The 22,475-nt window shown below is 42.9% G+C and overlaps 3 protein-coding genes across 5 annotated transcripts in view; all 3 read left to right on the top strand.

Annotated features, from left to right (window-relative positions):
- SMG1 (SMG1 nonsense mediated mRNA decay associated PI3K related kinase) overlaps window positions 1-4,201 on the top strand; it is a 68,305-nt gene extending 64,104 nt beyond the window's left edge. For both annotated transcript variants that reach the window (XM_063342894.1, XM_063342895.1), the window contains 3 exons: window positions 553-732; window positions 876-982; window positions 1,649-4,201. In XM_063342894.1, the coding sequence (XP_063198964.1) occupies window positions 553-732; window positions 876-982; window positions 1,649-1,726 (365 nt within the window). In that variant the 3' untranslated portion in view covers window positions 1,727-4,201. The remainder of the gene's footprint in view (window positions 1-552; window positions 733-875; window positions 983-1,648) is intronic.
- A 3,935-nt stretch (window positions 4,202-8,136) lies between these two features.
- ARL6IP1 (ADP ribosylation factor like GTPase 6 interacting protein 1) lies at window positions 8,137-15,589 on the top strand. Its single transcript, XM_063344869.1, has 6 exons — window positions 8,137-8,268; window positions 10,464-10,597; window positions 12,355-12,474; window positions 13,410-13,527; window positions 14,194-14,278; window positions 14,474-15,589. Exons 1-6 carry the CDS (start codon window positions 8,233-8,235, stop codon window positions 14,590-14,592), a joined length of 612 nt encoding a protein of 203 aa, XP_063200939.1. The 5' UTR covers window positions 8,137-8,232; the 3' UTR covers window positions 14,593-15,589.
- Window positions 15,590-16,114: 525 nt separating this feature from the next.
- RPS15A (ribosomal protein S15a) lies at window positions 16,115-20,799 on the top strand. 2 transcript variants are annotated; one of them, XM_063344807.1, is made up of 5 exons: window positions 16,115-16,245; window positions 17,421-17,558; window positions 17,751-17,830; window positions 19,343-19,428; window positions 20,664-20,799. In XM_063344807.1, the coding sequence occupies exons 2-5, from the start codon at window positions 17,426-17,428 to the stop codon at window positions 20,755-20,757; spliced, it is 393 nt and encodes a 130-aa protein (XP_063200877.1). In that variant the 5' UTR covers window positions 16,115-16,245; window positions 17,421-17,425; the 3' UTR covers window positions 20,758-20,799. The 2 variants fall into 2 exon arrangements, with proteins under 2 accessions (XP_063200877.1, XP_063200878.1); XM_063344808.1 differs by lacking the exon at window positions 16,115-16,245 and adding an exon at window positions 16,254-16,623.
- Window positions 20,800-22,475: the final 1,676 nt, after the last annotated feature.

The raw sequence follows: 22,475 nt of genomic DNA, 5'->3' as shown, positions 1-22,475 counted from the left end.
AATACATGGAATGCATTGTCACGTATATCAGCTGAACTGTAATTTCCGTTGAAATTAGTATTAAAATTTATGATGACTTTGGAGTTAATTCTGAAACCCCTAAAATGCATTCATGTTTGCAAAATTTTCATTACTTTACAGTTCAAAACATGAATAAAATTCCTTATGAGTATGGATCTCTTTCAATTTAAAGGATTATTCTACTGTCAATATTTGGACGAAGCACAGGTTCCTGATTTCTCTCAAGAACAAGAATTGTATTTTATAACTGCTGTACAAAATGAGAGAATCAGAGGTTAAGAGAGCCCATAAAAATCAGCTTCATGTAAATAAATGTTTTGCAATGGAACAAAACCTCTTGTTTATGAAGTGAAAGAAATTAGAAAACAGAAAGATTGAAGTGAACAACTGGTGCAGAGTTTGAAATACAAGTTTGAAATGCATTTGTAGTGAAGTAGATAGCTGCATTTGATGCACATTTAATTGTGCCTTTTCTTGTGTCTATAATATATTATTTTGACCACTTTGACTGCTTTTAAACCTTCTTTACAGCTGTACGTAGCAATACAGGGCAGAAAACTCAGCCAGAGGTGATGTCGCAGAATGCAAGAAAGCTAATTCAGAAAAATCTCGCCACATCAGCAGATACTCCTCCAAGCACAGTCCCAGGAGCTGGCAAAAGTGTTGCCTGTAGTCCCAAAAAGACAGCCAGGGACCCTAAAACAGGAAAAGGTAAATGCGGGGCTTAAAAAACAAAAACGCAAAACAACCAAAAAACCCACCACTGACAACAGCAACAACAACAAACCAAACCAAACACCTCAGGGGGCTTCTGTGCCAGAATGTGAAACTGAATTCATTTTTTGTACCCTTAGCCGTGCAGGAAAGGAATTCATATGCAGTTAGCGTGTGGAAGCGGGTCAAAGCCAAGTTAGAGGGCCGAGATGTGGATCCCAACAGGAGAATGTCTGTTGCTGAACAGGTGAGTTGAAAATGGTAAAGTACCAGTAAACCGGTCCTTGCTTTGACTTTTGGTGGGAAGCGCGTGTGTAAGCGTGCTGAAGTGTGCCTGAAAGACTGAAATCCTGTTGTGAATGGGGGAACCCTTTTGAGTTCTGTCGTTGATCTTGCAATGCAAGTCAAGGTATGCTGCTGCCTTGTATTGCTGCATTCATTTATTTTTTTTTTTTTGTCAAATGCTGTTTTCTGTGTCATCGATTTATCTAAGCTCATAAATTGGATAAAATTGCCTTTTGTATACTGGTAAGCTAACATTTGTTACACAGCTGTTGATGTCCAGGGAGAACACGAGATCTGTGCAGCTGTCTAAAGGACAGACCTTGTCTGTGTTTGCTGGCGTAACGCAGCCATGCTCCTGCCTCTGGGAAACTGTGGTGTCTGTTCTCAAGAAAGGGGCTATGAATGAGATCATGCTTCAACTTTTTTTTTTTTTTTGCCCCTCCAGTACAATTTCCTATTTCTTATGCGGACTACACAACGTGATGTAAGGTTAAATTTACAGCTACTATAGAATTTTTTGACTGAAGTTTTGCGTTTGCAGGTGACATTCAACGGTAAATTTTAAGATCGCTTAAACACTTTAAAAAATCTAGCTTATTTTTAATTACTTGTTTGACCTTTTTAATAGGTTGACTTTGTGATTAAGGAAGCAACTAATCTAGATAACTTGGCTCAGCTGTATGAAGGTTGGACTGCCTGGGTATGAGTAGGGCGAAAGCAGATCGGTCTGGTTCAGCGAGGTCAGACATCCACTAGAATCAACTCGGCCTCAGGCATCCGTAGCCGCACCACAGTCGGTGGTGATGCATACTGGGGCTTAATCTGAGGAAACCTAGGAAATCTCGGTGCACTGGGAAGTGAATCCTGCAGGATAGCTGCACTCAGGGATACGCTAAACACAATGGTCTGCAACCCCCGCGGTCAAGGGTGAAAGCTCACCGCTTGAGCAACACGGTTTGTCTTTCTGCTACGGAAGAACTGCAAACGTGTCTGGGGGTTAGCCGCAGAAAGAAATCGGGATGCTACAAACCGCAGAGTGATTTGGAACTCAATTCCACCTGACCCTGTGAACAATTCAGGAAACACCGAACACTGTTCAAAGAAAAACAGAAAAAAATGGGGCCATGAAGAAATCACAGCAAGGGAAGATTTGATGCATTCAGATTCTTGTTACTCTTGTTGCGTGGCAACAGCGCTGGTTGAGTCGACCAGTTAGTACGGAAAAAGGCTACAAAATGTAAACTTCAGAAATGGACTGAAAGCAAAGAGCTGTACATCAGATATACGCTGCATTGGAAGAACTTCTGAGATAGAAGAAAAAGCCTTTGTTCTCTTCTTCCTTTCCTCTTTCCTTTCTCTCCTCCCTCCCAGCCTCTCCCTGCATACACCTCTCTTGGCTTATTCTTGTAGGCTAGGCGTACTTCCAATATACTTTTTATTTCAATCCTTCTACTTCACAGTTTAGTCAAATTAACAACTTACATTTTGTTTGGTAAAAAAATTTTCCAAAAGCACTGAAAATATAGAACATCAATGATTTACTTATGAGTTGGATGGTCAAATGCACAATGTAATTTTGGTTATTTTAAAGTCATTTCTGTGATTCTATTATGTACAGTTTCTCAAAATTGTCACTGTGCATTTAAAAGTAATGAATCCTACAGGCATTTGATTTAATGTGCACTTCCCTCTGCTTGCAGTGTACACTTTTTTGTAATTCAAATTGTCCCTCCAATCTCATTCTACTGTGATTGCTGTAGTTTCTTTCGTACGACGTAGCTAATCCAATGTAATCTTTACCTTTTTAAAAACCAGGATAGAGTATCTAGTAGAGTTTTACATTGTTGATGACAGATAAACAATAAAGTGATGTTCTGGTGGAGGTAGAGTGATACGCTTTTTACTTCACTTTCCTAATACTTTTAGTTTACACTTGTAAATTATAGTGCTTCAGTTCACAGGGGTATACGTATAATCCAAGAAATGAAGGACTGTCCAGTTTTTGTTCAACTAGATCTGTAAAGATTTCTGCAAAGTAACTTTCCTTTGCCGTATTACTTCTGTAGATGGTTGTTCAATAATGCATCCATAGTGAATCTTCCAACAAGGTTTTTTGTTTTCCAATCAGTTCTGCACTCAAAGTGTGATTATGGTCAGAAAAGTCTCTTTAAAAATGGCATCTTCTTACTTAGATCGATGTCCTGCTTGTGTCTCGGTTGTCTAAAGGACTTCTTCCTTCCTTTTTAAAGTGGGACACCTTTAGGAAAAGGCAGCTTCCTTTTCTTAGAGCAAATAAACCTGACACGATTCCGTTACAACTACAGGATCTTACAGGTGCTGATAGCTAAAGCAGAAATGTATAAAAAGGTTCTCTTCTATAAACTTGGTGAATTCATTACGCACAGTTGCTGAAAAACAATAAACAGGGGAAGATCCTTCATGCCATTTTAGTCACTTTTCAGAGTCAAAACACACTTTAAATACAGCATTTTTCCAATCCAAATTTAAGTATTAAAGGATTTGAGCCAAGCTTACTACTGGCGTAAAATTCATTGACTTGAATGGGTTTGCAGCAGTTCATCTGAGTAGAAAGCTTGGCTAATAATTTTCAGGTAACATAAACTAACACCAGGCGTAAGTAATAGGAGAACGTGTATTATTTTCAGTATTTGCACTATGCTAACTGCTCTGCCTCCTCAGTAGGTCTTAGAATTCACTTTCTCCTCTGTTGCCAATTTTTCGTGAACATGCACTTTGAAGTGTAAGAATTTTCAGCAGACACACGGCCTTTTTTTGCATTCTGATTGCCTGATTAACTCTAGGGAAGTCCCAGGCTCTATATCTAAGGATACCTGTGCAAATGCATTCCACTGCCATTGCTTCCTGACCCCTCTGCCGCACCGTGCATTGCAAGGAAGAAGGTGTTTGAATGTTGCAGTGAAGAACATTCATACGCAGAACAAGACACTTGACACTGTTGGTCCTTTTTTCTTTTTCTCCAGTTAAAAAATAACCTTACGAACAACCTGTTTGGAGCACCATAGGGACAAGAGTGTATTAGACGTGCTGTTTTATTTCTTGGAAGCTGGGGGGAAGGGAGGGGTAACGCACTCACCTGTGGCTCATGTATTATACCTCTGCTATCCAGAAATGAAACACTTGTGTGGAGATGGGTTCTTACTGCATAATTTAATAAAGTTTTAAAAAAAACAAAAAAGAACACGTATTCATAATTTCCTTGTATGCAAAACTACTTCTGGTTGTGAAAATTCCAGGGGAGAATAAAGTGCCCAATACAGACCAAGTACCTAATTAGAGCAGGATTCTACAGAGACTTCAATTTGTGTAACTAATGTGCTTTTGTGTACATTTTTCTCAGTAAATGTTGAAAATACGGCAAATTCGTACAGTCTTGGTTAAACCTATAATGCAGATTAAATAAGACTGCATTAATTACATTATCTTTTAAAAGATAATGTGTTTCTTATAAAGATAGAAGGTTACTTCATTTTTTTCCAGTAAAACTGAGACACTTTCTCTGCAGTGAAACAGACCTAGAATAATGCAAATCAAGAATCGAGTCTTTGTAACTACATAATCAGCTGAAGCTATGGAAGTCATACTGTTCAGTTGGTGGCAATTTTTTGCATGATGCTCACCTGCAGTAAGTGTTAACCAAGCGTCATGCTGTAGACTAATTTCTAAAAGTCAAATTGAAACTATGTTCATCAAGTTTAAGTTGATGCGGCCTCCCAGTTCCATGGGCTGGTGGTTGGGATGTTCTTAGCCCTTTGAAGACGCAGTTACTAGCTTGCCCGCTGCCCTCTGTAAAGCCAGGATGTGGGCACTGCTCTACCAGACGGGTCACTGGGATGTGTTAAACTGGAGTCATTAGTGGTGTCTTAGATTATTTCGGCAAAATAACGGCAGTGTCAAATTAATATAACTGAAATGGAAATAACAGACGCACAGTTAAAAAATTATTTTGGTACTTTGTAGGGACTTCATGATCTGTTCCTTTGCAACAATTAGTTTTGCCTTCAGTGATTAGTCTATTTAAATAGTAGTACTTTTTATCTGTAACTTTTCAAATATCCATAAAGCCTCAAGTCTCTTGTATAAATGAGATATAAATCAGAGGGAGGGAGCTAGTTTTCCAAGGAAAAAAGAATGAGATATCTATAAAAGCACTGGCGATAGTTAACGCTCGTGCTTTGTGACATCTGAATGAAAAGCACCTATACAAGTATTCCTTCAGAAATACTGGAGGGGGTTGGAGAGGTTTAAGCTCCGTTTCTCTAAATGCTGTAGTCCTTAAGGTTAATTTGCCTCAATTATTCATCAGTGTGTTCTGCGCCTAGTACATTTGGCCATCCTGTTTGAGCACACTCAAGTACTTCAGAGGTTTCTTTGTGCTTTTTTTCCCCTTTCTTTTTTGCAAGCTTTTCCTAAAATTAGCAGACGCACCCCTGAAAAAAGTTTAAGATGACACCTGCCATTCATCTTTTGCTTTCTTAACACAGTACCCAATTATCACATGCAGATTTTTTTTTCTTTAGTGGAAAATAGTCATTCATGAGTATACTGTTAACATTTTAGTTGAAGAATTTCATTGTAAACACAGATATTACATAAAACTACTGTTGTATGTACTTAAATGCATAGCTGATTAGAGCAATTTTGCCATCCATCAGACTAATTTTTTATTAATACCATAAGAAAAAAGTTTGAGATGCATTTATTATATTAGGCCTCCACCCACTCATCATACCTAACATGGAAAATTTGTCTCTGAAGTGCACAGAGCAATTAAACTGCTCCTTTTAAAGGAGCTTTGAAGGTAGCTTGGGCATTTAAGTTGCTGTGCATTTGCTAAGAGAGAATCTCAGCCTAGGAAGGATGCAACACGTTGCAGCATGAGCTGCGTCACTGAAACGTACAGAAAACTACTGGCTTCCTATAGCTCAGGTAATGTATGGGGGGTGATGAATAGGTTTTCCGCTCTGAGCTACTGCTGTTACTATTCTCTGCTTTCTACATTAGGACTCTGATTTTAATAACTAAATTTATACATGTATATATACATACACATCTGTGTTTCACTTCACGTTGTGCCTCCGAAGGGCTGGCTGCTCAGGGAGGGGGCCGTTGAGTATCGTGGCAGGGCCCCGTGCTGTCCTGTTCCCTGCAGCGCGATGGCCAGTCTCCTTTTGCATCTCTGGGCGATGAGGGTGTCCCGTGGGGCTCGCGTCTCCCTCTTTCCCCCCTGAGCTCTGGAGAAACTCACATGAGGAAATGGCACCTCTGTGGGCCCACTAAGATGGGAGAAGAGCTCCAAGGGTAGACTGACTTGGGAGCTGGTATTTGCAAGACTATCTGGAGGATAATGAATCTGCCGGTAGCTGGAGATGATGGAAATCCTGCTTTTTTTCATTGGTAAGTGCTTGGGGTTTTGCGGTGAGAATCGTACAAATGGATGAAACCAGGAGGAGGCTGATCCTGTCAAATAGCCACAGAGGTGGCCTCTGCAGGACACTGCAAATACTCCTAGGAACAGCAATGCATCATCCTTCTGCCTGTATCTGTACCTCTCAAAAGACTAATCAGAATTATTGCTGGTATTGCTTTTTTGTGAAATTAGTTTTTGTTTGAGCTTTGCTGTGGTGCAATTATGGATTTTGAGGGTGCACTCCATCATTTTTAAGTGAAAAGCAGCACACAGAAATACTCTTAGCTTTTATCAAAGTGTAAATGAACTTCAAAGGTGTTCAGTAAAGTAGCTATTCTTTACATGCAATCTTGAATGAGTCTGAAAAACACCCTGTAAAAGATCAAACAATTCAGTACGGACATGCTTTTGCTTTTACAGTATCATCCTTAGTGCTTCTCTTTTTCCTCCTCATCGAGCTGCTGAGGTGGGTTAGAAAACTATTGCAGTTTTGGTGCCAGAAATGATATTTTCTTTGCCCTCATTTTGGAATTGCATTACATTCTAGGGATTGTGATTAAGCTCTTTAACATACGTGACAAATATTTAGGAAGTTGAGTCAGAAAAAATATTTACATCCCAGTGTTTTTCTCCTGTGTTTACTTCCATGCTGCTACAGCTTCTGAAAAAAATAAAGCAAGTTGTTGGACAGATGGTGATTATCATAGGCAGGTCAGACAGTGGTGGTGTCCAGAGCTGGAGAACCTTCCCGTGACGTTAGGAGTTGTTTCATCAGTATAGACTTACAGAATGGTTTGGGTTGGAAGGCACCTTAAAGACCATCCAGTTCCACCTCCCCTGCCCTGGGCAGCGACAGCTCATGCTAGACCAGGCTGCTGAAAGCCCCGTCCAGCCTGGCCTTGTTTCCTGTGTGGTGATGGGGGAATCCTGTATTTGCGATTCTGCTGTCCACAGCTGACACACTGTCTGCTTCCCAGCGGTCGCATGCAATAAATAAATACCTGTGCTGGAAAAACAGCAAAACTTTTAAGGCAAAGGAAGTTTGTTAGTGACTATGTTATTTCAGTGCCATGTTATTTCAGCACTAACGGGCTACTTGGTAGCCTTGAAACATTCTCCATCAGAAGGCTCTGCCTAGAGCATAGGACACGTATGCACGCGGTGTATGTCAAGGTAACATTTTTTTAGACAGCACATCACGTTTGCATCCTAATAATCACACGTTCAGCTTATACGGGTCAGGCTTTTTCAAATAAAAGCCTTATCCTTATAAGTCCTGGTGGGGAAGTGACTGCTACCATCCCTGTGCCGACGCCTGGGTTGCCGGCTCGCCTTCCTCGGTCCGCTGCCGGGCTTCCTCACCGCCCGACAGGCAACAGCCGGCGCCACACCTCCGCCAACGCTCGCCTCGGGCCCGGCTCGGCCCAGCCTGCCAGCCCCTCTCCCACCAGGGCCGCCCGCCGCCGCCTCAGCCGCCGCCCCGGCCCATGCCGCCTCAGCCGCCGCCGCTCCTGCCGCCGCCGCACTGCGACGGAGGAGGGAGGGGCGGCGCGGAGGCCCCACGCTGATTGGTCGGCTGTCGCTGTTCGAATCTCACCAGCCAACCGGCTGTCGATGGGGCGCGACGAAAGCTCGGGGATTGGCCCGCGCTGTGTTTCGAGAAGGCCAATCAGGGTGCCGAGAAGGGCCGCGGAGGCTATAAAGGGCGGCCGGCGGAGCGATGCGGGAGGGCGCGGCCGGCGGCGGTGTGAGGGCGGTGCAAGATGGCGGAGGGTGACAACAACAGCGTCTACCAGCTGGTGAGGGCGGGTGGCACGGTACCGGGCGAGTACCCCCTCCTGGGGCTGGCGCTGGGGAGCTGCTCTGCCTCCCGGTGCATGAGGAAGGGCCGGCGGCCGCTCGGCCCTGTGGGCGGCTGAGGGAAGCGGGGGAGCCGGGCCTGCTCGCGGCGGGGGCTGGCGAGGGCCGCCTCGCCCCCCGAGGTTGTGAAACGTGGGGGAACGGCCTCCCTGCGCTCGCTTTTGCTTCTGAAAGGTTCCCGTGTAGGGATCGGCTTATGCCTGAGGGCCCGGCGGGGGCTGGGTCTGAGAAGGCGCCGTCCTGGCAGCGGGCACGGCTGCTGCTGGCAGGCCGGAGCTCATAACAGTGTCTGGCTTTACCTGATGTGCAGGGCTCGCGTTTAATATTCATGTCTTTGTGTTTCAGCAGCCTTTGGCTGTATTATCGAATGCTTCAACGATGCAAGAAAATGGCAAGAGCTGGGCGATTAGCCTAGCCTAACAGATATGTCAAGGGTGGGCTTGAATACTTAAAAACTTAAATAAATACTAGCATATGTATGTTTATGTCTGTAATGTTAAACGGCTGCTGTAAGAAATGGGAAAATCAGAGTAAAAGCATGTGAAGGGGTTGAAGAAGGGAAGCTTTTGGATGCGTTATTGATCGGTGCTGTTTCTTGCAGCAAGAGGCTGTACAGCCTGGGAGACGCAAACTCTCCATAGCGCGGAGGTGCGGATTTCTGCAGAAAAGTGCACAGAACTGTAGTGCTAAAACCAAGTGCAGTGCTCGGGAGGGATGCCCCTTTCGGAGCAGAAGTTCATGTTTATGGAAGCTTATGTTGTTTGATTAATGAAAAAGCACTTTTGATGGATGGGCTCTGGAATTCAGTGGTGTTGACAAAAGCTGACTCAAGCTTTCTCTACCTGGCCCAGGGGGAAAACAACTTATGATAGTTGTCTTCTAGGCTGCTAGAGACAGGCTGCTGTTAATAACACTGTTATAGTCCAGTCTCTTTCCCAGTAAATTTTCTCTTGGTTATGATGTTAAATGCAGACAGCCAGAGGTAATAAAGCAAAACAGTTTGCCATAAAATGTATTCTGGACAAACACTGCTTATTTTTTCTCCAGGTGACAGTTTGTGTTTATAACATGAAATAGATAGGATAACTGGAAGGTGTTCAGCAGCATGTTAGATAGTTTTCTACTCCTTTTTTTTTGTCCTGACCTGTAGTTTTCAAATAGTTTCCAATGGTATTGTATGAGAAAATTGTCTTTACTATGGTAGCTTTACTTAGCTGTCCTTGTTATTCTAGTGGTGTCAGGCTTCTGATTTGAGGTAAGCGTAGCACGCAGTTGAGAGTGAAACCTGCTCTGCTATCTCTGCACAGCACATATGCAGGTCTTGATGACTTTTCGCCTCTTACTGCTTGAGTAGTGATCGGTTCTGATCGTGGTTACCTGAGTTCTATCATTTCTGAGATCCCTTGTCCCACTGAGGGGAAACTATTAAGCCATGTTAAATGTAGAACACCTCAGGTGAACTGCTTAGTGAGTTGATGCCAGAGCAGATAGGGCCACCTTGCAGAAGATGGGTAGGGAGGAATGTAGGAATAATGTAGGGAGAGGAGTTTAAAGGCTACCAGATCACTGTCTTGGGCAATCTGTGGAAAAACTTTCTTTGCTGTCCAAATGTGATCAGTTGGGTAACTTTCCTCTACTGTGGATTCTGAGTTCTTATCTATCTTCCACGTAATAAAAAACTGGCATTGGACAGCAACTAGAAATCTTCAGTTTAAGATAGTAGAGTTGTCTTTGAAAATACATATATTTTAAATAGTTCTCATGTTGCAGTTTTCCAGATGTTGATGCTGAAAGCTTGAGAGGCTTTAAAACTTGACTTTCTACTAATCTGGGGGGAGGAAGTATCATAAATGTGAGATTAGGGGAAAACACCTTGGCAAAATCTAGGAGGAGGTATCATTTGGTCTAATAACATATGCTGCTACTTTGTTAGGATCTTGACTGTTTTAAAGTATCACTGCTGCAGTTTTATAACTCAGTATAAAACTTAAAATATTATTAGTAATCTAATTACTCAGAAAGGTTTGCGACTGGGGTCTTTAATTATGACACTTTTTTTTTAGCTACTTTGACTGTGGGAATTCATTTGATACTCCGGTTAGTAATTAAAGAGTTTTCTCCTCTTTTTTTCTAGGCTTCAGAAACTGCTAGCTTGGAAGAGCAGTTGCAAGGATGGGGAGAAGTGATTTTGCTGACTGATAAAGTTCTTCGCTGGGAGAGAGCCTGGTTTCCTCTGGCGCTGATGAGTGTTGTTTCCTTTTCTTTTCTGTAAGTAGCTTGTGGAGGGAGCCTAGGACAACACTGCACTTTGATGGCAGGTAGCAAAGCTGTTAAATAAATTAGTAAGACGTCTTTAAAAATCTAATAGGAAGGCTGTTACTCCAGGTTCTGTTTCTGAATGTGTGTGAACTTTCTTGAAAACAAAAACCTTAAGTACAGGAAGTAACACGAGTCACATCCTGCTCAGAGGGGAAGAAGTGCTTTCTGCAAAAGCTATTTGCCAGCAGTGGTTGTTGTGGCTTTTTAGTGTGCTCAGCTGTATGTTATTCATTGGTGTGTTCATATTCTGCCCTCATCCTTTGTATCCTGCTTCTTAGTCAAGTCCGGTTATCTCCTTTGGCTTTTTTCCCCAAACGAACAGTAATATTGTTTTGGAAAATGTGTTTCCATAGGGCAAACTTTCCTATTCTGCATCTCTGGTGGGGTGTTTAGGATGAGTTCAATGGGTTTTGCACAACTTGTTTTTTTTACATTCTCTATGCCATCCTTTGAGAAAGGAGGAGAAGGAAAGACTGCAGGTAACCTTCAGTCAACAGGATGGGAGGATGTTGCCTGTCTCTGGATTGGAGATACAGAACTGGCTTGCTGGAGGCACTTGTACATGCTTTTACCTAACGTGGTAGTAGTCAAGATGACCCCAGCCTGCCTTGTACAGATAAGTGTCCATGGCAGCTGTGGAGTTGGGCAGTTGCATGTGTTTTTGGAGTAAGGAGAAGAGGGGAGTTACCAAAATAAGCGTTGAACCAGGTGAGGTAGGGATGATTGGTCTTCTGAATAGTATAAATTTTATGGTCTTCAAGGGAGGTGAGGAGGATGGAAATCAAATGAAACTGAAAAGTAACTTTTAAAAGAAGTAATTGCATGAACTTCACCGTATTCTGTTATAAATTCTGTTATTGCAGCAGGAAAGACCTTGTGTTGAATAGTACTTTGAGGAAGTAGACAGAACTACTTCAGATTCTGAATTGGTACTTCATCAAAAATGAACTTGGACATTCAGCGCAGTACCACTGTGACAGATGTATAGAAAGACTGGCCCTGCAATGGACTGCCATTTCTTTACTTTTTATTATTTCAATGTTCAGGAAGTTCTGTTAAGTGCAGATAAGTAGCACGGGGCACAGCTGAGCATTAACAGACACTTAAAAGATGAACTAGTTCTTGTCCAGTACCCATACTGCTGCATTTGAGTGATGGCACACTTCGTATGTAAAAGCACAACACTGTCCTAATTGGAGGTTTACGGCTCCTTGTCCAGAACAGGTTTGGTTAGCTCTCACAGGTGAGGCAGAGCAAATGACAGCCCATATGGATCTGAATGCTGTGACTTATTTAAGAACCAACAAGATTAGAGCTTTCACCCTACCTGGTTATTTCACATGTTCACTCACTCATCCTCATCTTGCGGTCAGTGTTAAGTTTGCTAGATGTCAGCTTCTGAGAGAGCAATAATGAATTTTTCCTTCTGCTGAACTTCATACTATGCTTGCTGTGTTGTAGCATTTTCTTATCTAGTACGTTAAGAAAATTGAATTTTTTTTATCTGTATATCTTTGTAATAGTTGTTGAAGTACTTAAACCTCTTCTTATTAGTAATAGGAGCAAATAGAAAATCTTTTTGAGGTTGGGCAAGAGGGTAGGTCTACTGTTTGAAGTCGTGAGCCAATCTGAAGAGGTAACTAAATATGTCTATTATTTTGGAGTCTGAGCATCCAGAATTCATTTCTGTTATCTTCTTTCTGCAGAATGATCTACTACTTGGACCCATCAGTTCTTTCAGGCGTCTCCTGTTTCGTTATGTTCCTCTGTTTGGCTGATTATCTTGTTCCTGCTCTTGCACCTAGAATCTTTGGCTCTAATAAATGGTGAGGAAAGCTTGAATTAAAACAGTTACTTGAGTGTAAATAAATCATGAATTTTATCAAAATGGATATCTGACTTGTAAATTTAAAATGATTACTTCTTAGAGTCACTTACTAAGTGACTTAGTTTCTTAGTTTCTTACTAAGAAATTGGCAATCTATAATATGTGAATTGAGGACACTAGTAAGATGTCCTTCATCGTTCTTTTTTTCTGAAATGTTACTACTACAACATATCTTTATTATTCCTTCTCATCTAGAAAAATAAAATTTTTGTCAAAGGAGTAGGCACATTCTTTACTCTCCATTAAGGATGCTAGTTATTTCTGCTGAACTAGTTTTTAGTAATTAATGGGTAATAGATACCGAGAACTAAAATTATGAAGGGTATTGGATTATATGTTCGGAAAGAGTGGCAGTAGTAAATACGGTGAAGGAGAAGAGTAATGCGGAGAATAGGAATGTGATTGAAACAGATTTGAAGAAGGGTGAGGCTTATGTAAAAACAGTAAGCTGGAGAAGAACCTTATTTAAACTAAATTTTGAGTTAAAAGTAAATTTTAGTGTAGCTGCTTTAAGACGACTAGTGGATAAATGTTCTCTAATAATGAACCAACATAAAAGCTAAAGTAATACACGTGGGTATTGGGTGTGTATGACTTGTGTGTATCACACTGGTATCAGATTGAAATCAGTGGTCTTCTGGTTTGGATGCGGTTGCTCTTTAGGAATCAATTTAAGAGAGTCAGCGTACAGAAAAATTACATGGGCAATTGCATTACAATGCTCAATAAAGATAAGGTCTAAAACTAAGCGAAGCAATTGCCAGGATAAGTACTGGATAAATTTTTACTGCTGGAAAAATACTGTGGAAGATTTTTTTAAATTTTAGATGAAATCTTGAATTCTTATTTCTGTCTTTTTTTCTTCAATAAAAGGACTACAGAACAGCAGCAAAGATTTCATGAGATTTGCAGCAACTTGGTAAAATCTCGTCGCCGAATTGTTGGCTGGTGGAAACGTCTCTTCACACTGAAGGAAGAGAAGCCTAAAATGGTATTGAGTTCCAGGAATTCATCTCAATCGTCTTAAGATTTTACTTGTTTTGTTTTGTCTTAAGTATTTTAGCAAGGCACATGTCTGAGTAAACTGGCATTCCAAACCAAGAACCATCGGTTCTGGCTGTGACTTAGTGCCAGTCACACATCTTATTCAAACCTGGAGTGGCAAGATACATGACTTAAAACTCGCAATACAGTGCAGTTAGGAGCATACCCTTGATATTAAGATAAAGCTAAAGTCGGTTTCTTTGGATAAGTTAATTTTTGGAAACACAGCTTCTTTCCAGTGTACACAAACTGTCTGAAAAGCTAGATCTTAGTAATGTGTCAGGTACAGGAACTACTGAGTTTACTGTCCTGAAAACAGCTTCAGGTACTGTGCGAGGCTGAAGTGTCAATGGGGATGGCGTAGTGCGACTCAAAGGGATATGTGGACAGAAAAGAACTGCCATCCTGTAAAACTGGTGGTCTGAAAATAAATGAGAACATACAATTGTAGACTCTGTAATCTCAATTTCAATAAGCCTATGCGTAGGTATCGCACATGGAAGAGCCAGCAAATTTCAAGTTAGTTTTAAATGTTGAAGTGTTGCTGGATACGGAAGAGGAGGAGGAGAGTTCCCAACAGATCTGTGATAACTGTTCCCTTTTCATTTTTCAGTACTTCATGACCATGCTTTTCTCTCTTGCGGTGGTTGCCTGGATTGGACAGCAAGTTCACAATCTCTTTCTGACCTATCTTATTGGTAAGTATGCAGCATGCAAAAAAAGTAATTTTTTTGTTAGCTGCCTGAAACGATATGAGGGTTTGCAGGGGTTTATTTTTCAGTTTTCAAGCAGTTAATGGGGTTTAAGGGAAGCATGGAATTGCAAGGTAACAGAAGCTTGTTAAAGGAATATTAAGTAATTTCCCCCCCCCCCTTTTTTTTTTTAATCTCTAGTAAGTTTCTTGCTGCTGTTTCCTGGACTAAACCAGCACGGGATCATTACAAAGTATGTTGGAATGGCGAAAAGGGAGATAAACAAACTTCTCAAGCACAAGGAAAAGAAAAATGAATGAAGACTTAACTGCTGTTCACTCCTGTAAAAGGTTTCCTTGGGAACAGTTTTGAGAATTAACATATAATTAAGATGATAGAAGTTGTATCGCTCACTGGCTTTTTTTTTTTTATTGGCTCCCTGATGAAGTGAAAATGTCACTCTAGCAACTGCTGTGGGTTTGTGTCTCTGGCTGTGCTTGACTAAGGTTCTGCAGCTGATCTTAGAGGGAAGATGCTGAGCTTAGAGGGAAGATCCTGACCTTTGGTGTACGGCGCTTATTAAGTGTCTTCGCCAAACTAAGAGGCCCTGTAAATAAATACCCCGACTCAAGGAACAGCAGAATTGTAATGCGTGATAGCATTTCTGTAACTGTGGTAGTTTCACTGATCATTAATTTGTAGCTACAGCAAGTATGAAAGGCAGTTCTGAAAGCTTACACTTCTTGGAGGCTTATTACTACTGATCCTTGCGGAAGGAGGACAATTGGCTGAATAAGAATGATCGTGGCTGAGGGTGCATACCCGAAATCGCTGCAGAAGGTGGTCCCATTGTCTCACTGAATCCATTTGCTTTTTTTGGCTGCATATACCAGATTATCTGTTGACTAGGGGTCTGGAATATATAAAGTTGTAGTTCAGTTATTTAGCTGTAGCATAAATTTCAACTCATTGCACTGAGACTGTAGAAAATGAGTTAAGGTATGTGTTACCTTAACAGCCGATTGTTCTGAAAACTGCTGTTGTCGTGGAGCCATGTAGCACGTTTGGTTTTATGAATGTTGTTGTCTGTATACAAAATCACCTTGAATATGCTAGATTTGTCTCTGTAAATAAGCCTGTCTGAATTGTTTGTGCTTTTCTATGACTTCTCCCTTCTTTTTTAAAAACTGAATTTTTTTCTTTAAAAAGCTGAAACCTGTGTTAATGCATTTTAAAAGTTTACTGTTTTAAAATGAACTTTCTTCAGTGTCTATTGTAACTGTCGAATAGGTAAATACAGACTAAAGAGGAACTTCATGAAGTCTTGCTCTTTGTGGACGCACAGACAGTTGCGTAAATGCGTGTGTCGGTCGAGAGCGGGAGCTAGGGGTGGCGTGTCGCTGGCGGGAAGAAATGCGGGGTGTGAAGAGCCGGCCCCCCCGCCCCTCACCGATACCCGTCCGTGCTGCGGCACCCGCGGCCCCCCCGCCCCTCACCGACGCCCGTCCGTGCTGCGGCACCCGCGGCCGCTCCTCCTTTAAGTCACGATTGGGTATGAACCCGGCCCCTCCGCGCGGTGCGGCCTTGCTCACCTCGCTCCCTCGCGGTGCGGAGTGGCCGCGCTCTTTTCCCGCGTACGTGGCCCCGTTAAAACTCCGGTGAAAAGCAGCGATATTAGGAATTCCTCCGTTGTCCTCCGCTGAACCCCGTTTTCAGGCGCCGCCTCCTTTATGTCCCTCACGCCGCGCCGTAGGGCCGCGCGCTGCGCAGCGTCTCTGTTGCCATAGGAACCCGGGTCGGGCCGTCGCTCCGGAAGTGCGATCTGCGGCTCTCGGCCAATGGGGATGGCCAAGGCTGGGACGCCAAGTCTCGCGAGATCTGTCGGGGCGCCGCGCGCCACCTCGCGCCCATGGCCCTCCCATAATCCCGCGCGGGCGCCCGGCCTCTTCCTTTTCCGCCATCTTGCTGCACCGGTGAGTTGAGGGGTGCGGCGGGTCCCAGCCGCCATCCGCCGCCTCCCGGCCCCATCCGCGCCCCGCCGTCGCCTTCAGCCGCCTCGCCGGGGCCCTGAGGGTGCACCGGACCGGCCTGGCTCGTTTTGAGCCGTCGGCGCCTCCCCTAGCGTTCTCCGGAGCCTCCGGAGTGCAGGGTGGGGGAAGCGCCCTCCTGCCCGTGGCTCCGCTCTCCACAGAGATGCGAGGAGGGAGCCGGGGGCGCGGACTGGCGCGGCGGCCGGGCCCGGGCCCGGGCCGGTGCGGTGGGAGGCTGGGCCGGGCAGGGCGCGGGGGAGCCGGGTCGCGGTGTCTGTGGACTGCGGGGAGTGAGGATCGTGCGGCGCGGCCCGGGAGGAGGTAGCGGAGGGCTCGGGGAGCGGGTGGTGGGCCGGGCCCTGGGCGAGGGGGCGGCCCTCGGGACGGGGGGGCGCTGTCCGCGTTTCCCCCGCGGGCAGAAATTACCCAGGCCTGCTCGGTTGGGGGTCCCCGGCTTAGTGGTAGCAGCCCTCGTGTGCCGCAGGACGCGTCCAGCTCGGGAGTGGCCCTGTGGCCCGGGTCGGGGGACCTTCCCGTGTGGGTCCGCCAGCACTGGCTCTGTTAGTAAGTGGGGCCGCGGTACCGAGCGTTGTCATGCCTTGTGGTACTTGGGGGGCTTGTGTCTTTATCCCTGCAATGCAAGAGCTGATGCCCAGTTTCCTTTCCAGAGTGCTGTGTTGCACTTGCATCCTGCAGGTTTTTGCAGATAAGTAAACTGGGCAGTATCTGTTACGTTTAATACCATCTATGACCTAGTTCTTGAAGAGCGCTAATATTGTGTAATTGGGTTTTAAGGTTCAAAATGATTCACCTGGAAAAGGCATCACACTGATGAAGTGTTGTCTAGATGGTGGTGTCTAAATATTTGTGTATGTGTGTTGATAAAGCCAAGTTTAAATCACTGTGTCAGACTTCCTGACTTGTCAGTATAGTTGTGAATCCGTTTGAGCATACCTGAGTATGTGATTGATCTGCTTTTTAGCCTAAGAGTGCTTTTTTAAGGTTTGATGTAATTTTCAGAGCTTTTAGGTCTAAAATTAGACTTAAACACAGTGCACTGCTCAATATTTCTGTGCTGAAAAGCTGGTGTATGTAACTGCCTCTCCTTTTCCCTGCAGGCACCATGGTGCGCATGAATGTTCTAGCCGATGCTCTCAAAAGCATCAACAATGCAGAGAAACGTGGGAAACGCCAAGTTCTCATTAGGCCGTGCTCCAAAGTAATCGTCCGGTTTTTAACTGTGATGATGAAGCACGGTAAGTCTGGAGTGCACAGCACTGACTTTTTTTCTCATTTATGGTTTCTGTGACTGCTGTTGTGTTAAGGTGTTTTGTGACTAAAAGTAAATCAAGAGGTTTGGACTGATTCGGTACAACATAGTTAATTGAGTTGTATTAATGTAGCTAAGTATTATATATTTGATTTGTCTGTTTGCTAATCTTTTGTAGGTTACATTGGTGAATTTGAGATAATTGACGATCACAGAGCTGGGAAGATTGTTGTCAATCTCACAGGCAGACTCAACAAGGTAGGATTCCTCTTCCTGAATTCAGTTCCTTACAAAGGTATTTAAATGAGACTTTTTTTTTTTAATGTTTACTCCATTTCTGAAATAATTACTAGTAAAGAAGGTGGTATTTGTGGGATCCATGTAAATGGGAGTAATGTGGGTGTTATCAGTGGTTATCAAATGTTTGCTAATTTTTCTGGATTGATAATGGTACAGTTGACTAATTAAATTTCTTTTAAACTCTGAATATGTAAGACGCGTTCTCAGGGAAGTCTGCTTGCAAGTGCTGCGTGTTTCTCTCTTTAAAAGCTTTCTGGCTACCTGGTGATTTCTCAGTTTCTTTGATGTTTAAGCTATCTGGAAGACTTGTCTTAAAGATAGAAACTGAGTTGCTTTCCAGTTGATGTTTAATAGCTGTAAATGTTGAGAAGACAAACCTCATGCCGCTAGATGGGCTTTACTTGCGGTTGAGGGAAACCTGAATGTTATGTTAATTGGTGATTTTTAAGTTCCTGGGGCCTAGGAAGTATTCATGTGTGTTTTGGACATTTTTAAAACGCTTTTGTCTCAAAATACTGAGCTGTGTAGTTCTGTGATGACTTGTTATGCATCATTGTTTCCAATTAAGCTGTTCAAGTGAGAGGTGACTCTTTAGTAAAGAAATAAAAAAATTACTTGGTCAAAATAGGTTGGGTGGTATCTCCACAATGAAAAAATATTGCAGCTGAAAATTGCTTGAGTGTAGTAGGCAGAGAATTCTGACACCACCCAAATTACTAGTGTTATGTGTCTGTAATAAAAATACTGTATGTCAGGTATGAGTGTAGTGTTCCTTGAGCTCTTCTATGATGATTTTGTCACAGATCTTCCAGGGTGCAGCTCGATATAACGTTTCTCTCAATAGTTGAAATAAGGGAATAGTTGATTGTTTCAGAAAAATGTCTGTCAGCGGCAGCAAGGTATGCTGTTTTGTTCTTGGTACTTATTAAGATGATTGGATCCAGTGAGGTAACTGGGGGTGGTAGTGGTGGTCATGGTCAGTACGTAATAGGATTAACTTGAAAACTTCAATGACTTGCTGCTTGTTAGTTTTTCCTTGTGTAAAATCTACAGGTATTTTTTGCTAGCTCTGTGTGATGATTAGAAGTAGAATGTCCCTGAGTAATCACAGGATTTTTGATGATAAAGGATGCTTAATAATGTTTATAGTATGCTTTTGTGCTCTCCCAGGTCTAGCCGTTAGTTTGTTTAGGTTCAGCAGCAGTGTCAGTCACTCTGTTTAGGCGAGGAGGAGGAGGCAAGGCTAAGGAAGTAGCAGCTGAATAGCTGTGTGCGCATCTCGGCTTACCTGAGAGGAAGCGCTCTTTCCTATTATGGGTAATGGAGCGTGCTTCTTGGTACTCCAATCTTTTGCTGCCAAAATTATATTAATTGCAGTTGTTAAATTTTCTCATCCAGTACATCGGAATGACAAATGTGCAAATCCTGTTTATAAAGGTCTTCAGTTTGTAATGGAATTCTGTTTTACAGTGTGGTGTGATCAGTCCCAGATTTGATGTTCAGCTGAAGGATTTGGAAAAGTGGCAGAACAACCTACTGCCTTCACGTCAGTTTGGGTAAGTATGGAGAAGAGTAAAATCTGTCTTGTACGTAAAAATGTTGGGTTTTTTACTACGCTTTCATACTGCCTGAGTTAACTTGCCTGATGCCTTTCCTTTCTGATCAGTCTGGAGGTCTAAAAATCCATCTTCCATATAAATGCCCTTTTAACCAGTTTTAAAGGGGCACTGCTAATCAAAGACCTGTTTTTGCTTGGCTTTGGTAAATACTGGTTTCACCATATCTATCTACAGTTTACTTGTAAAATAGGACTTTTTCTCTTACTTGTTTTAATTTTATTAATGTCCGTTTACAGATGGGGAGGAGTCATGTAGTTACAAGGTCACTAGAAGTAGGTCGTACTACTTTAATTTAAACGTCCTGATTGTGTATGAGTTGTTTAGATATTAAGCGATGAGAGACTCAGAGCCTCTGTTAAACCTGCACACACAGAAAATCTTACTGTGCGGTATGTTTTTCCTTCCCAAAATTCACTGAGTCAAGAGTAATAAATCTCAGTGCAGCAGGATGACAGAGCTGGAAGAGTCTTCAGGGGCTCAGCCAGCCTGTCCCATCAAAGGCAGGGTGAACAGTTCCTTGTCATTTCTGCTCTTAAAGCTCCAGTGATGAGCCGCTTGCTTTAGCTGTACCGATACAACTTACTAGTGTGTGTTGTCATATCGAGTTTTAAGAGTATTTATAGGGTGGTGGGACAAGAGGTTCTCAGGCACGAAGCTGTGTGGATGAAGTGTGCTGAGAATCCCAGTGTTGGCGTTAGCAATGACTAAGGCTGCTTCAGTTGTCGATCCAGATCCTTATCTGCATCTGTGCGCAGCGTTCAAAACACCGAGATGGAGTGCTCCGAGGTGAGGAGCTGTCTGGCACCATGGCAACTCTACCTGCTCTGAAGAAAAATGTCTGCTTAAAATAGGCGCAGACTTTGTGTAGATAGAGTTGCTGCTGCTACAACAGCCAAACTGACTTTACAGTGGGAACATGATGGAGAACTTCTTGCTGAGACTGAGGCAAATATTTGGGGAACAGAAGCCTATAAATGTCCTTTGGGTGATGCAGGGCTGTACTCGTGAACGGAGTTTCTTTTTCATCATCTAATAATCTGATCTTAGTTGTGTTAGGCTCATTCTTACAGAAACAGGTGGTACTGTTGTAACACAGAATTGAAGTTAGTGCTGTCAACTCTGCACGAGCATAGGACAAAACGATAAACTGAGTATCTGTTCTTTCTTTACAGGTACATTGTACTGACAACCTCAGCTGGCATCATGGACCATGAGGAGGCTAGGCGAAAACACACAGGAGGCAAAATCCTGGGATTCTTTTTCTAAAACTTGTAAAAAAAGAGGATACTAATAAATTGTTCAAATGGACTCTGGTGTTTCCAGTCGGTATTTTAATGAGTTCTAACGCTACCTGTGATAGTGCTTGTAACAGACGGCTCTTCAGTAGTGCTTAAGTTCCATCTTTACTGTAAATAATGTTCGGGTTCCGCACCATCTGTGGTCACAACTTTTATTTCTGTTAATAATATAACGTACTTTCAATAATTACCACTTGAATGACAGTTACAGGTCACTCTACGGAATAGCCTTAGCAGGGAAACTCTAATGTTCAACTACGTACTCGGCTGTCATGTGGTGGGATCGCATCTTGGGTAGATATGCGTGTCTCCAGAGTTACATGTATGCGACTATTTAGCTAAACAACAGCAGATGCCTTGCCAGAAGATATTTCCTGTTTATGGTTTAAAAAGTTAGGAGATGTGGGATTGTGGAAATAACTAAGATGGTTGGAGTTTCGTTGCAGATCACATACTTATTTCACATCTTAAAGTGTTAAGGAGTAACTGAGGTAGAGAGGTGAATATTTTTATTTTTTTTCCCCCATCAAATTTCTAGTTGAAAGTCTTTGGAACACCAGCTTTGGGTAGGGTAGTTGCTGTGCAGCTGCTTTACATGTTGTCATGAAGACGTAACTGCTTGGGATTTCTTTAAGTTACTTTTTGTAGCAAGGAAATAAGGGTATCTGAACCTACAGGTAGTGAATGTTTAGTATTGAATGAGTTGTTGGCCTTTTTTTCAGGCATCCGATGCATGACAGCATCGTGTACTTGATGATACAGAAAAACCAGCAGATGTCTTTCAAAGCAGTACACGGAGCGGGTGACTACAGCTGAAGAGCTGCGGTGAGGTGGTGGAGAATGGAAGCCAGCCTCTGGGCTGACTGCGTTGTCCTTGAAATGCCTGGCCTTATTTTGCTTTGTTTGGAGCCTTTGTTAGGAAGGAGCCTATTGAAATGTGGCAGACTTCTTTCAACAGGCTTTAAAACTATTGAATTTGTGGTTCTCCTGATGCAAACAGCTGGAAGCAGTTCTACTTCTTGGTGATACATCCTGGTGCTTGCTAGGTAGTTAGAAGTGTTGTACCCTGAAGGTGGTACTTCATCACAAAGCTTTTTGGAGAGCCTTGGGATGGAAGTGACTCTTCAGGCAAGAAGTCTTTAAACTCCATAGTTTATAACTGTTTCATTCAGGCTGTTACTTTTTATGGAGAAAAGAAGACCTTGATACTGCTAAGCAAAGGGTCTTGAGTTTTTGTAGACAGGCAGCAGAGTCTCGCTGAATGTGGTGGCTGTTCCCTGAGGAACAAGAAGCTGGGAACAGATCCATGGAGGAGTGCTTACAGTATGTGGTTGGTGGTGTACGCTGGCATCCTGTAACAGAGGCTTGCAGCTTGACTGAGAAGAGCGGGGGAATAATAAAAAAGGCTGGTTTACCTGTTCTGTCTCAGTCACGCATGGCTTAAGGTCACGAAGTATGGGGCGCAGAAGGCATCAAAACATTCAGATGTGATCAGTATGGCTCTCAGTTTGATTTGAAACAAATTTGCTTAGCTGAAGATAAATATCTGTGCACTGAATTACAAGGAGTAGTTACAAAGTCAAAAGTAGTCTGTCTTGACCCCTTTTTTAAAAAATTGTCAAATCAAGCTATTTTGTTACAGGTGGGTTTTTTTCTATCCTTACTGGGCATAATTCTGCGGTACTA

The sequence above is a fragment of the Chroicocephalus ridibundus genome, chromosome 8 (genome assembly GCF_963924245.1).
Source record: "Chroicocephalus ridibundus chromosome 8, bChrRid1.1, whole genome shotgun sequence".
Classification (NCBI taxonomy): domain Eukaryota; kingdom Metazoa; phylum Chordata; class Aves; order Charadriiformes; family Laridae; genus Chroicocephalus; species Chroicocephalus ridibundus.
The sequence above is the reverse complement of the archived record's forward strand: the minus strand, read 5'-3'. Positions and strand labels throughout refer to the sequence as shown.

Bases quoted from the DNA above. Each gene is read 5' to 3' on its own strand.
- ARL6IP1 (XM_063344869.1), top strand. From the start codon at position 8,233: ATGGCGGAGGGTGACAACAACAGCGTCTACCAGCTG. The intron at 8,269-10,463 runs GTGAGGGCGGGT...CTTTTTTTCTAG, and splicing joins ACAACAGCGTCTACCAGCTG to GCTTCAGAAACTGCTAGCTT. The intron at 13,528-14,193 runs GTATTGAGTTCC...TTCATTTTTCAG, and splicing joins AGGAAGAGAAGCCTAAAATG to TACTTCATGACCATGCTTTT.
- RPS15A (XM_063344807.1), top strand. From the start codon at position 17,426: ATGGTGCGCATGAATGTTCTAGCCGATGCTCTCAAAAGCATCAACAAT. The intron at 17,831-19,342 runs GTAGGATTCCTC...TCTGTTTTACAG, and splicing joins TCACAGGCAGACTCAACAAG to TGTGGTGTGATCAGTCCCAG. The intron at 19,429-20,663 runs GTAAGTATGGAG...CTTTCTTTACAG, and splicing joins CTGCCTTCACGTCAGTTTGG to GTACATTGTACTGACAACCT.